Source organism: Oncorhynchus mykiss, chromosome 26 (genome assembly GCF_013265735.2).
Source record: "Oncorhynchus mykiss isolate Arlee chromosome 26, USDA_OmykA_1.1, whole genome shotgun sequence".
NCBI classification, from domain to species: domain Eukaryota; kingdom Metazoa; phylum Chordata; class Actinopteri; order Salmoniformes; family Salmonidae; genus Oncorhynchus; species Oncorhynchus mykiss.
The window spans coordinates 10,860,657-10,876,014 of NC_048590.1; the positions used below are offsets into that span (position 1 = coordinate 10,860,657).

The 15,358-nt window shown below is 45.1% G+C and overlaps 1 protein-coding gene across 1 annotated transcript in view; it reads right to left on the bottom strand.

Annotated features, from left to right (window-relative positions):
• Positions 1 to 13,105, bottom strand: part of LOC110506078 (kinesin-like protein KIF6) — a 99,716-nt gene extending 86,611 nt beyond the window's left edge. The window contains exon 1 of the mRNA XM_021585497.2: positions 12,874 to 13,105. Within this exon, the coding sequence (XP_021441172.1) occupies positions 12,874 to 13,090 (217 nt within the window). The 5' untranslated portion in view covers positions 13,091 to 13,105. The remainder of the gene's footprint in view (positions 1 to 12,873) is intronic.
• Positions 13,106 to 15,358: the final 2,253 nt, after the last annotated feature.

Sequence of the window (15,358 nt, forward strand, 5' to 3'; positions counted from 1 at the left end):
AGCACCTTCGGAAGCGATTACAGCCTTGAGTCTTCTTGGATATGACGCGACAAGCTTGACACAACTGTATTTGGGGAGTTCCTCCCATTCTTCTCTGTAGATCCTCTCAAACTCTGTCAGGATGGATGGGGAGCGTCGCTGCACCACTATTTTCAGGTCTCTCCAGAGATGATCAATCGGGTTCAAGTCCAGGGCTCTGGTTGGGCCACTCAAGGACATTCAGAGACTTGTCCAGAAGCCACTCCTGCGTTATCTTGGCTGTGTTCTTCGGGTCGTTGTCCTGTTGGAAGGTGAACCTTCGCCCCAGTCTGAGATCCTGAGAGCTCTGGAGCAGGTTTTCATCAAGGATCTCTCTCTGTACCTTTGCTCTGTTCATCTTTCCCTCGATCCTGACTAGTCTCCCAGTCCCTGTCGCTGAAAAACATCCCCACAGCATGATGATGACACCACCATGTTTCACCGTAGGGATGGTGCCAGGTTTCCTTCAGACGTGACGCTTGGCATTCAGATCAAATGGTTCGGTCTTGATTTCATCAGACCAGACCAGACCAATCTTGTTTCTCATGGTTTGAGAGTCTTTAGGTGCCTTTTGGCAAACTCCAAGCGGGCTGTCATGGCCCTTTTACTGAGGAGTGACTTCCATCTGGACACTCTACTAGAGGTTGACCGATTAATCAACATGGTCGATTAATTATGGCCAATTTCAAGTTATCATAATAATCGGAAATCGGAATTTTTGTACGCCGATTATGGCCGATTACATTGCAATCTACGAGGAAACTGGGTGGCAAGCTGACCACCTGTTACGCGAGTGCAGTGTCAAAATGACCTTGTGGCTGCAAGGAGCCAAGGTAAGTTGCTAGCTAGCATTAAACTTATCTTATAAAAAACAATCAATCTTCACATAATCTGTAAAAGGTGCGTGCTGGTGGCAGGGAAGTCAGGCGCAGGAGAACGAACTTGGAATAAACGGAATCATTTAATAAGTGCTGACAAAACTGAGGGCTATAAGGTCAGTGACGTTGACCGCCGAACACCACCTGACAAGGAGAGGGACCGACATCGGTGGAAGTCGTGACGGTACCCCACCCTCCCTGCCTCACGTCAGCACCGACCTCGGGGGCGACCCAGGGAGGGCGAGGCGCAGGGCGATCCGGATGGAGACGGTGGAAATATCACAGCATACAAGGATCCAACACGTACTCCACTGGAACCCAGCATCTCTCCTCCTGACCATACCCCTCCCAGTCCACGAGGTACTGAAAGCCCCTCGCCCGACGTCTCGAATCCAGTATGGAATGAACGGAGTACGCCGGGGCCCCCTCGATGTCCAGAGGGGGCGGAGGAACATTCCGCACCTCAGACTCCTGGAGCGGGCCAGCCACCACCGGCCTGAGGAGAGACACATGGAACGAGGGGTTGATGTGGTAATCGGGGGGAAGCTGTAACCTGAAACATACCTTGTTCACTCTCCTCAGGACTTTAAATGAGGCCACAAACCACGGACCCAGCGACAGACAGGGCAGAATTCGGGTCGAGAGCCAGACCCTCACTGCGGTGACAGTCTGCGCCAACTTTCTGCCGCAGTACGGTGCGCTGAAGGTGGACATGGGCGGCCTCCCATGTTTCCTCCGCGAGCCGGAACCAGTCGTCCACTGCAGGAGCCCCGGCCTGACTCTGATGCCAAGGTGCCAGAAGCTGCTGATACCCCAATACACACTGGAAGGGAGAAAGGTTAGTTCTGGGCCATCTCTGCCCAGGGCACGAACTCTGCCCACTCCCCCGGCCGGTCCTGGCAATAAGACCTCAGAAACCTACCCACATCTTAATTTACTCTCTCCACCTGCCTGTTACTCTCGGGGTGAAAACCTGAGCCAAGGCTGACCGAGACCCCCAGACATTCCATGAACGCACTCCAGACCCTCGACGTGAACTGGGGACCCCGATCAGAAACTATATCCTCAGGCACCCCGTAGTGCCGGAAGACGTGTGTAAATAGAGCCTCCGCAGTTTGTAGGGCCGTAGGGAGACCGGGCAACGGGAACAGACGACAGGACTTAGAAAAACTTTCCACAACGACCAGAATCGTGGTGTTACCCTGTGAAGGAGGAAGATCAGTCAGGAAATCCATCGACAGATGCGAACATGGCAGTTGTGGAACGGGTAAGGGTTGTAACTTACCTCTGAGCAGGTGTCTAGGAGCCTTGCACTGGGCTCCTAGTACTTCCCACTAAGACAGCGCACCGTCCGACCGATACCAGGATGACCAGAGGAGGGTGAGATATGGGCCCAATAGATCATCCGGTCGCGGACAGCAAACAGCACGTACAGACGCCCAGCTGGACACTGAAGGGGAGCGGGAGGGGAGCGTGTCTAGCTCCCACACTACCGGTGCAACCAGGCAAGAAGCCGGGAGTATGGGAGTGGGATCCATGGGCCGCTCCTCTGCGTCATACAGCCGGAACAATGTGTCTGCCCTAACGTTCTGAGAGCCTGGTCTGTAGGAAAGGGTAAACACACAAAACGGGTGAAAACCATGGCTCACCTTGCCTGGCGAGGGTTAAGTCTCCTCGCCGCCCGGATGTACTACAGATTGCGGTGGTCAGTCCAGATGAGAAAAGGGTGTTTAGCCCCCTCAAGCCAATGTCTCCATGCCTTCAAGGCTCTGACAACAGCCAACAGCTCCACATCATAGTTTCGCTCCGCCGGGCTGAGCTGCTTCGAGAAGAAGGCACAGTGGCGGAGCTTAGGTGGCATACCCGAGCACTGAGAAAGCACCTCTCCTATCCCAGCCTCGGACGTGTCCACCTCCACTACGAACGGCAAAGAGGGATCCAGATGGGCCAACACGGGAGCTGAGGAAAACAGAGCCCTCAGGTGACTAAAAGCCCTGTCTGCTTCAGCTGACCACCGCAAACGCAACCGGCCCCCCTTCAGCAGTAAAGTAATGGGAGCCGCCACCTGACCAAAACCCCGGATACACCTCCGGTAGTAGTTGGCAAACCCTAAGAACCGCTGCACCCCCTTTACTGTGGTGGGAGTCTGCCACTTACGAACGGCTACAGTGAGGTCACTCTCCATCTCCACCCCTGAAGTGGAAATGCGATACCCTAGGAAGGAGACAGACTGTTGGAAGAACAGGCATTTCTCAGCCTTGACATACAGGTCATGCTCCAACAGGCGACCAAGAACTCTGCGCACCAGGGACACATGCTCTGCGTGTGCAGCGCAGTATATCAAAATGTCATCAATATACACCACTATACCCTTACCGTGCAGGTCCCTGAAAATCTCGTCTACAAAGGCTTGGAAGACTGATGGCGCATTCATCAAACCGTACGGCATGACGAGGTACTCATAGTGCCCAGAGGTGGTACTGAAAGCCTTCTTCCACTTGTCTCCCTCTCGGATACGCACCAGGTTGTAAGCGTTCCTGAGATCTAGTTTAGTGAAGAAGCGCGCCCCGTGCATTGACTCTATCGCAGTGGCTATGAGCGGTAGTGGGTAGCTATACCTCACAGTGATCTGATTCAGACCCCGATAGTCAGGGAAGAAACCACCATTTACTTACCTCTAGGCTGCTATACATATTTCTTTGGTTTGTCATTCTATTATTTTATCATGGAATTTTGGGGTAATTTTACATAATTTATTTAGAATTGATCAGAATTCATTTCACATAAATAGTTCTACCAGTTCTGTGTATTCTCAAATTTAAAAAAGTAAGGGAGTGGAAAAAAGACTTGTTCTTAGGAAACCATTAACTTATTTTCTAAATGACTTAATATACATCTGTACACGATGTGATTAAGCATTATCAAACTGGCCACTAAAGGTGTTTCTGAAACATGTCAGCTAGAACGTGAGATAGCTTTGTAGTGTAGTGCCTCTGTTTTCAGAACCTGTAACACCTTTGGAATACATTTCAAAACACGTTGACTTGTCTACAGATATAAATCAATACACCAGAGGAACAGACCATGACGATTCCAGAACAAAACAGGCAATGTATGTTTGTTCACATAAACTCAGCAAAAAAAAAGTCCCTTTTTCAGGACCCTGTCTTTCAAAGACAATTAGTAAAAATCCAAATAACTTCACAGATCTTCATTGTAAAGGGTTTAAACACTGTTTCCCATGCGTGTTCAATGGACCATAAACAATTAATGAACATGCACCTGTGGACACTAAGACACTAACAGCTTGCCGACGGTAGGCAATTAAGGTCAGAGTTATGAAAACTTAGGACACTAAAGAGGCCTTTCTACTGACTCTGAAAAACACCAAAAGAAAGATGCCCAGGGTCCCTGCTCATCTGCGTGAACTTGCCTTAGTCATGCTGCAAGGAGGCATAAGGACTACAGATGTGGCCAGGGCAATAAATTGCAATGTCCGTACTGCGAGACGCCTAAGACAGCGCTTCAGGGAGACTGCAGGGAGACAAGACGGACAGCTGATCGTCCTCGCAGTGGCAGACCACGTGTAACAACACCTGCACAGGACTGCAGGTGCCTTGGTGGATGAGTGGGGTAACATCTCACAGCAATAACTGGCAAATCTGGTGCAGTCCATGAGGAGGAGATGCACTGCAGTACTTAATGCAGCTGGTGGCCACACCAGATACTAACTGTAACTTTTGATTTTAACCCTCTCTTTGTTCTGGGACACATTATTCCATTTCTGTTAGTCACATGTCTGTGGAACTTGTTCAGTTTATGTCTCAGTTGTTGAATCTTGTTATGTTCACACAAATATTTACACATGTTAAGTTTACTGAAAATAAACGCAGTTGACGTTTCTTTTTTTGCTGAGTTTACATGCTTGGGGCCTATACAAAAACAGGATTTGTATAAATATCATAATCAGTGGAATCCTTCAGGTAAAACACTTTCCATTCACTTTGAGTGGGCCACAACATGTAAATATCTATTACACAACATAAGAGGAAGTGTTTCTCAAAATTGAATATAAAGGGGGGAGTTGGCGTGTAAATGGCAAAAAAAAGTCCTGTATGTCTTTAAGCGATCCATGGGTGGGGCTAAAGTTTAAGAGGGTGTGGACGATGCTGAATGGGTGGAGACAAAGAGGAGCTTTTCACGAGAAACCAAAACATTCAAAGGCCATTTTTCAAAAATGAGTTTACAAGTTGATCAACTTTCAAAGCCAAATTACTCTCCCATTGTTCCTCAAATGCAGTGTATGATATACCATTTTGTAGCTCTGAGACTCTACCTTTATACAATGTAAAAAACACAATTTCAAATGTTGCTACATAAGACTGAATCCAGGTGGTGAGTCACATTTGGCATAGGCAGATCAGGACCTAACATAAGGACAATTCAGAGTATGCTATTCTGTTCTTCTGAAACAGGCTACATTTTCTTCATATCATAATTCTTTAGACCGGTCTAAAATGAATATTGGATGTATAATGATGGTGAAGGTGATAATACATGGATTTATTAGACTTTTTAAAATGTAGATGTTCCAAAAGTCTGCATCAGTGGCTTGCAGGAAATGTGGAAGCCAGGAGTTGCTAAATGTATTTATTTAATTAACGGTCAATCACTGTGAGACCGACAGTCATATAATTGACAGTCAGAGCTGACAAAATTTTGTGACCGCCACAGCCCTAGGCTACATTTGGAGATCCACTGATGGATACAAACCTTTTCAGTTGATTTTATGGTCTGAGGCCTCCATCTAAAACTTCCTACACGGACAAAAATGTAAATACTTGAGCAGATAGCCCCACCATAAGTGGACAGCTGTATCAAATACTCTTCAACCTCCACTCCTCTCTCTTCCTCCCTCCCACCAAAAGACAGTTCAGCTGAACTTTTTGGGAGAATGTGGTTCTCGAAGCAGTTGCACATGCAGTTTGAGAGTCAGGCAAGTGTCTATGTGACAGGTCAATTAAATATAAACGGGGGTCATCATTTCTCATAGCAATGGAGAAAGCCAATAACGGGGTCAAAAGTGCAGAGGAGCAGGGGCAACGAGGTCTGCCTTGAGCTCTACCAGTCAAATCCGAGGTAATACGAGTTAGAGAGCATGCTGTTCTGGGAGCTCAGCGTGACACACGGACATTGCTTATCAACCACTTCATAAACACTGATCGCTCCTCAATGATTGATTGATTCTCTCCCTGACAAGATGCGTTTGTTTTTTAATAGGCTCTTCTTTCAAGAACCCTGTTTGCAATTACCCTCAATGGTCCTATTACCAAGGATCATTACTCAAAAATGGTGATGAGGAGCCCAATGAGACAGCAGTTTGTGGAGACAGGAGCTCTGAGTCAGTTTGATGAGTTGCTGGCTCGCATCCCGCACCCAGGGCTATGATCACAGTTATTATCGGTGCTCAGTTTTATCATCACGCTAAAGTCACCGCTAAACATAAATTAAACATGGAAAGCCAAACAAACCTGCCACCAGCGAGGAGAGAGCTCTCCTAAGGAGAAGCTCAATAGCTCGACTTTTGGCAACCACCCCGTTTTAATTCCCCGGTATTAGTTAACCCATCTATAGGCAGTGCTGCAGTCCAATGAAAGCAAAATTATTACTGGGTCTGGGCTACCTATTATGGGTGTGCATTCCAAATGCCACCCTATTCCCTATATAGTGCACTACCTTTGACCTCTGTTCAAAAGTAGTGCACTATACAGGGAATAGGATGAAATCTGGGATACACCCAGATGCTAATTCCAAAGCATGCTAATTCCAAAGAGGAAATTCCTCATGCATGAATGTGATCCGTCTGATGACACTATTTAAATATAGTGTAGCGGTGGGACGTTGAGTGGTTGACTGTTCGCCATACAGTAAATCCTGAAGAAGAGGATTTGTTATGCATTTAAAGTCTCTCCAAAGACAACCTCGACAGGCACACTGACAATCAGCGTGACCACATTTATGTCCTATTCATTTCCTGTCCCCTGTTTAATATACAGAGCATCCCGTTTAATAGAGTTCAACTGTGATGTTATATTTGCTTCAATGGTTCATTATGATCACAAGAGCCTCCTTTATCATGCAGAAATCAGTGGGCTTAGCCACTAGGCTAGCTGGCAGGCTAGACAGTGAGTTGTATATAGCGACATCATGCATCTGAGCCCTGTTATGGGTCAGCATGTGCCCCGTTTATACTTGCAGAGATATGGTAAGGGTCAATTGGCACTACTGTGCTGACCTGAACCAAACTGTGCTGGCTCTGATATTTTCTTTTCACATTGATCTTTTCAGCACAGTTCCAAAAACAACGGTGGATGCGTAACTAGGGCAGCTCAGTACAGCTTGGTTTGGATCGGCTCAGTTCAGCTCAGAAGTGTGAAAAGCCCTCAAATAACTTTAGTCTGACTGGATACCTTTAACATCAAAACATAAAATCTCTTGAGGTGAACACTAATAGGTTGCTCAATGGGCAACCTTTTTCTTCTTGTTTTTTTACGGAGCACCATCCTTGCATATTTTTTTTCAGTTACTTAGATGGAAAGTATAGTGGGTTACAGATATAGAGGGGATAACAGGAGGAAAGTGGTGTATGGGGCAGGATTCGATCCCATGCCGTTCTTGGCAATGTGTGCTTGTCGGACTGAAGCACTACCACTGAGCCAGTCTCCCTCAAGTGACACCATTTTTAAGAAATAGGAAAGAAATTAAAGGGAATGTTCAGTATCACCCTGAAAGTAGTCTATGGACCAGGAGAAACTGTAATCCATATTTTGGTTTGCTATAAACAGCCACTACAAACTTCAGCTAGACTTTATCTACCACTAGCAAAAAATCAAAGTGTGATAGGGTCATGCATGGCTTTAACTAGTACCACTTGGTGAGGAATGCCTTTGATAGTCCTCATAACATACAGCAGCATTCTTCCCATAAAATTAAGATGGTGGTGATGAGGAGGGCGTGTGTCTTACTGTTTCCTGCTTGACTTACATGCTGACTAAACCGGGCGCAAAAGCATTGAACATGCATGGCAATTTAGTTAGACAGCTTGCTGTTGCTAGCTAATTTGTCCTGGAATGTAAACAATGTGTTATTTGACCTGAAATGCACAAGGTCCTCTACTCCGACAATTAATCCACAGATAAAAGGGTAAACCGAGTTTGTTTCTCTCCTCCTTCAGGCTTCTTCTTCTTCTTTAGACTTTATATGGCGGTTGGCAACCAACTTTAAGGTGCATTACGACCACCAACTGGACTGGAGTGTGAACCTCAGGATTTGCAGCGCGTCAAAGCAACACAAATAGATCCAAGTTCTACTTTAGCGCCTGGCAATGCAGACGATCATTGACGTGCCCGAACAGTGTGGATGCAATGATTGAATAATAAAGGTGTACATTTATTTTGCAATGCTCGCGCACGCGACACGGGCGGTGTGGTCAGCATGTTAGCTCTTTTATGGCAATTTTTGCGTTAATTATTACTTTGCTGCCCAGAATGTTTGTACAATAATTTCCTACAACCGACAAACACTTCTGGATCATGAATCGGAAGCTACATACTTATCTCCCAGCTTACCAGATCTGGAACACTTCATTCACTCCTTTGTTCCCAGCACAGTGGGCTAAACTGTTGCTCCTGGACGAGATGACATAAGGCAACGCCGGCAATGAAGAAGAGGAAGGAAAGGAGGACTCAAAGCTAGACTGAAAAGACGGGTAAACTCGGCCTCCTCTTCCTTGTATTCTGATGGCTAATGTCCAATCTCTGGAAACTGAACTTTGTGAACTCAGAGCAAGGCCTCAATCGCAGAGGGACATCAGGGAATGCTGTGTGACATTAACCAAGCCTGTCTAAAACACATATCACCAACATCTATCCTGAACCACCAGATGATCCAGCGTGCTTGAACATGTATACACAAACATCTGTAATGCGTACTAAGCTATCCCCCGCACCAACTTCGGCCAATCAGATCATGTTTCTCTGTTCCTACTCCCTGCCTACAAGCAGCAGCTCAAGAGGGAGCCATCGACACAGAGAATAGTGAGGCGCTGGACAGAGAAGATAGACTTAATGCTGCAGGATTGTTTTGAGAAAACTGAATGGAATACATGTTCAAACATTCATCCTCTCAGGACGCATCCATCAATATTGCAGAATATACAATGAATTCGGGAAAGTATTCAGCACCCCTTGACATTTTCCACATTTTGTTACGTTACAGCTGTATTCTAAAAATGATTAAATAAATAATAAATACAATTTTCACACAATACCCCATAATGACAAAGTGAAAACAGGTTTTTAAATTTTTTAGCAAATGTATAGAAAAATATAAAAAACATATACTTTATTTACATAAGTATTCAGACCCTTTGCTATGAGACTCAAAATTGAGCTTGTTTCCATTTATCATCCTTGAGATGTTTCTACAACTTGATTGGAGTCCACATGTGGTAAATTCAATTGATTGGATATGATTTGGAAAGACACACACCTGTCTTTATATTATGTCCCACAGTTGACTGTGCATGTCGGAGCAAAAACCAAGCCATGAGGTCAAAGGAATCGTCCGTAGAGCTCCGAGACAGGATTGTGTCGAAAGCACAGATCTGGGGAAGGCTGCCCAAAAATATTGAACATTGAAGGTCCCCAAGAACACAGTGGCCGCAATCGTTCTTAAATGGAAGAAGTTTGGAACCACCAAGACTCTTACGAGAGCTGGCCGCCCGGCCAAACTGGGCAATCGGGGGAGAAGGGCCTTGGTCAGGAGGGTGACCAAGAACCCGATGGTCACTATGACTGAGTTTCAGAGTTCCTTTGTGGAGATTAGAGAACCTTCAAGAAGGACATCCATCTCAGCAGCACTCCACCAATCAGGCCTTTATGGTACAGTAGCCAGGCGGAAGCCACTCCTCAGTAAAAGGCCCACTTGGAGTTTGCCAAAAAGCAGCTAAAGGACTCTCAGACCATGAGAAACAAGATTTTCTGGTCTGACGAAATCAAGACTGAACTCTTTGCCTGAAATCCAAGCGTCACGTCTGGAGGAAACCTGGCACCATCCCTACGGTGAAGCATACTGTTGGGATGTTTTTCAGCAACAGAGACTGGTATATTAGTCAGGATCGAGGGAAAGATGAACGGAGCACAGTAGTACAGAGAGATCCTTGATGAAAACCTACTCCAGAGCACTCATGACCTTAGACTGGGGCGAAGGTTCACCTTCCAACAGGACAACGACCCTAAGCACACAACCAAGACAATGCAAGAGTGGCTTTGGGACAAGTCTCTGAATGTCACTTAACTGGCCCAGCCAGAGCCCGGACTTAAGCCCCATCTAACATCTCTGGAGAGACCGGAAAATGGCTGTGCAGCAACACTCCCCATCCAAACGGACAGAGCTTTGGAGGGCCTGCAGAGAAGAATGGGAGAAACTCCCCAAATACAGGTGTGCCAAGCTTGTAGCGTCAAAGGTGCTACAAGCACTGAGTAAAGGGTCTGAATGCTTATGTAAATGTGATATTTCAGTTTTCTTTTTGTTATACATGTAAAGAAATGTCTAAAAACCTGTTTTTGCTTTATCATTATAGGGTATTGTGTGTACTGCTGAAAGCCAGTACTGCAGCATTCAATGTCGGTGGCGCACATGGAGTACTAGTCAAGCAGGTACGAGCTCCGCAAATCCATTAGGGATGCAAAAAGACAATACAGACTCAAACTTGAATTGATGATCGACAACTCAGACTCGCGTCGTATTCGGCAAGGACTACAGACTATTACGGACTGCAAAGGCAAATCCAGCTGTGCGGTGCCCACTGAAGCCTCCCTAACAGATGACCTTAACACATTCTATTTGAGGCAAACGATACTGAGCCATCCAGGAAGACTATCACTGCTCTGGATGACTATGTGCTATCGGTCTCCAAGGCTGACGTGAGGAAAACTCTCAAAAGAATGAATAGTCACAAAGCAAGCTGGCCCAGAAGGCGTCCCTGGCTGCGTCCTCAGAGTGTGTGCTGACCATCTGGCGGGCGTCTTCTCAGATATCTTCAACTTGTCCCTGTCCCAGGCTGCAGTCTGCTTTAAGGAGACCAACATCATCCCAGTGCCCAAGAAAAACAAGGAGACATGCCCAAATGACTATCGCCTGTTGCACTCACCTTGGTCATCATGAAGTCATCAACATGCCAGCCAAACTGGAACCACTCCAATTTACATACCGCTCCAACACATCCACAGAAGATGCCATTTCCATTTCTATTCACACGGGCGTAACACATCTGGACAAGAGGAACACCTATGTGAGAACGCTGTTCATTGACTAAAGGTTCAGGATTCAATAATATTGTTCCCTCCAAGCCCGACACCAGCCTCCGCAACTGGATCCTGGACTTCCTGACGGGCAGACAACAGGAGGAGTGTCAACAACACCTCCTTCACACTGACTCCACACAGGGGCCCCCAATTATGAGACCTCAGTTCTCTGCAGTACTCCCTGTTCACCCATGACTGTGCGATTTTTGCACGACACCAACTCCATCATCAAGTTTGTTGACAACACCACAGTTGTAGGCCTGATAACCAACAATGATGAGTCAGCTTCTAACTCAACGTCAACAAAATAAAACAAAAACAGCATCACACACACTCCAGCCACGAGTTGTTCACTCCCTTACCATCGGGCAGACGGTATCGGATCATGAGGTCTGATACTGTACCAACAGGCTAAGAGACCGTTTATATCTACAAGCCATCAGACTGCTGAACACTTGAACTGGACTGACCACCTGCTCTGATTCATCACACATATGTACTCACTCATGCACACACACACAGACACACACACACACACACACACACACACACACACAGAGTGTACCAAACATTAGGAACACCTTCACCTTTTGCCCTCAAAATAACCTCAATTCGTCAGGGCATGGACTCTACAATGTGTCGAAAACATTCCATAGGGATGCTGGACCATGTTAACTCCAATGCTTCCTACAGTTCTGTCAAATTGGCCTGAATGTCCTTCTTGATACACACATGAAACTGTTGTGTGTGAAAAACCCAGCAGCATTGATGTTCTTGATACAAACCGGTGTGCCTGGCACCTACTACCATACCTCTTTCAAAGGAACTTAAATATTTTGTCTTGCCCATTCACCCTCTGAATGGCACACATACACAATCCATGTTTCAATTGTCTCAAGGCTTAAAACGAATGTTTTAACCTGGCTCCTTCCGTTCATCTACACTGATTGAAGTTGATTTAACAAGTTACATCAATAAGGGATCATAGCTTTCACCTGGATTCACCTGGTCAGTCCATGTCTTGTTTACGTTATGTTCTTAATGTTTTGTACACTCAGTGCTACACACACATCACAACTGCTGCTACCAGACTGCTATTATACTGCTCAATTTATACACATAGAAATATAGGACTATAAATTGTGCCTTCCTATATTTTACTTATGCTAAAATGTTTATTCTATTCTACCGTCATTTACATCACGTTCGTATTCTTATCTTTTCTTATTTTTGTTGCATTGTCGAGAAGGAACCTGCAAGTAAGCCTTTCGATGTAAAGTATGCCTATCCTGTAAATATGACTAATAAAACTTAAAAGGAATACACAACTAAAATCGTACAACTTTCGTTTCCCTGCACAAATGTGCGTGTGATAAAAGCATGTTAAAACCACCATGTAAGCATGAGTCTCTGCTAGAATGCGAGTAAGCATTCCCACTACATGGCCAACTTGCAAAGTACAAATTGGCTATACTGGGAAGTGAACATTTATAAAAAAAATATCATGTAAGGTTATGGTATAGATAAGTATTAAAATCATATTTTTTTAAATGAATTATCATACTTCTGGATTTGCATCCTGACCCGATGGTGACAGTGAATCAGCATACCTCTTTCCCCATAAAGAGTGGGTGGCACTCCATGGTCATTCTCAACTGCCTCTGTGTCTCCTGCCAGTGACGCTGTGTATAACCTCAAAGGACTCTGGGGGTCCAAGGAACGGCCATTGGAGATGTTGGCCAGTTGAGCAGCAGCGTCCTTAGATCTCCTCTTCTCCTTCTTCAGAATGCTCACCAGGATATATGTGATGCTTAGGTTAAAGAACATGTATAGACATCCTCTTTGGGAAGAAATGGTTAATGGGTAACTTTAAAAAAAACTGAAAACGCACACCTGAGTTAGCAGGGTGGTGGGTACCATACATAGCAAGTAAGAGAAGAAACACCCCAGAGCTACGGGCTGAGTGCCTTTGACCAGGATTGTCTGTCACTTTCAGTTAAATTTCACATTTGTTGACATCCAGCAGGTGGTTGCTATAACACACTGCAAGCTGATGGCTACCAGCTGGTTTTATCAATTCATCGCCGCAGTGTGTCTGAGCCATGAGAAGAAATATCTATCCTCACAAGTGTGTAACAAAATATCTCATCAGTCTGGTTTGAGGTAGAGATAACAGTCAGGTTTAAAGTTCAAGGCCTGGCCTAGATGGCATTTGGAGGTAAGGAATGGGACAAAATAGATACTCCAATTTCAACACAAATGGTAAAGGTCATTCTGTCTTAGAGAAAGGGAACTTCCATCTGTCAATATATCACAGAAAAACTAAATTAAGTTTCCACGAAAAGGACAAAACATATTTTGAAGAATATCCCTGGTCTGCCTTGCACTGTGAGGGACATCACATGAAGATAAAGATGATATGTGGCTCCCCTTACAACACATACTTCAAGACAACAGGGGCAATAACAATCGTTTCCTTAAACATGGAGGAAATGGCACGAGCACGCTGTCATCTTTAATATGGGCCAGGCTGACACATGCGTTCTCTGACCTTACCAGCTCAGTGAGATGTCCTGGGAATAGGGTGCCATTTGGGACCGTCAATATTATCCAAAAGATTAGGGTGCCATTTGGGAACTCCGTTCTGCTACCCCTGGTCTTTGGTGCACCATTGAGGGGTGAAAACATCTGAAAACCAACCTCGTTAAAGAGTATCTTAAATAAGACATCTCAGTCTTATTCTGCCCCATAAAATGTTTTAACTTGCTCTGGTCTTTTCCTACTAGTGTAACCAATGTGAAATGGCTAGCTAGTTAGCGGGGTGCGCGCTAATAGCATTTCAATCAGTGACGTCACTCGCTCTGAGACCTTGAAGCAGTTGTTCCCCTTGCTCTGCAAGGGTCGCGGCTTTTGTGAAGCGATGGGTAACGATGCTTCGAGGGTGGCTGTTGTCAATGTGTGCAGAGGGTCCCTGGTTCGAGCCTAGGTAGGGGAGAGGAGAGGGACAGAAGCTACTTTGCTGATAACTTCTTTATTGAGAAAAATGTACTTACTATGACTGGAGGAAATGTGTGATGTGATAGTCTCAACTAGCTATCTTAAGATGAATGTATTAACTGTAAGTTGCTCTGGATAGGAGCATCTGCTAAATTACTCAAATCCAAATGTAATTTGGGATGCAGCCCTTGTCTGGTATGAATTACCGGAGAGAATAGGAGCCGTGAAGGCTGGAGAAAGCGTGTCAAGATTCCAGAGCATCTTCTCCTGATGAGAGTATTTTTTTTCTTGACATTTGTGCATGAGTGCATTTGTGAGTGTATGTTTGCGTACAAATGTGTGTGTGTGCGCACATTTGTGTGTATGACAGAGTGAGTGAGTGCAAAAGAGTGGGGAGTGAAAGACGAAAACACTCCGATCCTGTTCACACTTCCAATCCCACGACATGTTCCACCTGGCAACAGAACAGCACAAACTTATTCAACCCATTAGTTACATTTACTGTAATGGTTTCCCTCTGTCCCATCTACTTCAAACCCAATCCATTGGGATCAATCAAATGTTTTGGAGAACCTTGCACTTACACACTGTAAACTGACAGTCTATATGTAGTTTATGCATTTTGCACATTTTGCACACAGATGCAAAATGAACAATACATTCATTTTTATTTTTAATGTCCTTGAAAAGAAAAGCCCAAGCCCCTTGATTTGCCAAATGAAAAGGTTGTCCATAGGCTGACATGCTTACTGCACAACGGGAATACACATCTGTTCCCTGCACTGCCAAGCAGAAAGGAAACAGGGCCAGGGAAGGTAAATCCATAAAATACAGACTGTCAAGTACACTTTTTTTTAACCTATAAAGTGCTGACTGCTCAAATAACTCAAGACTAAAGCAAAAAATAAAAAGATCTTCCAAGATTTAGGAGCTGTCCTTTTTTTTTTACGACACAAGCACCAGGTTGCATTCCATCAAAATATACATTCAAAATGTAATCAAAGGCTTGTAGTAAAGTACACAAGGAAAATAGCTTATTTTCAAAAACTGCCTGTGGTTTAACAAAAGAGTACCGTGCTGTTGATGCCTGGGATGACA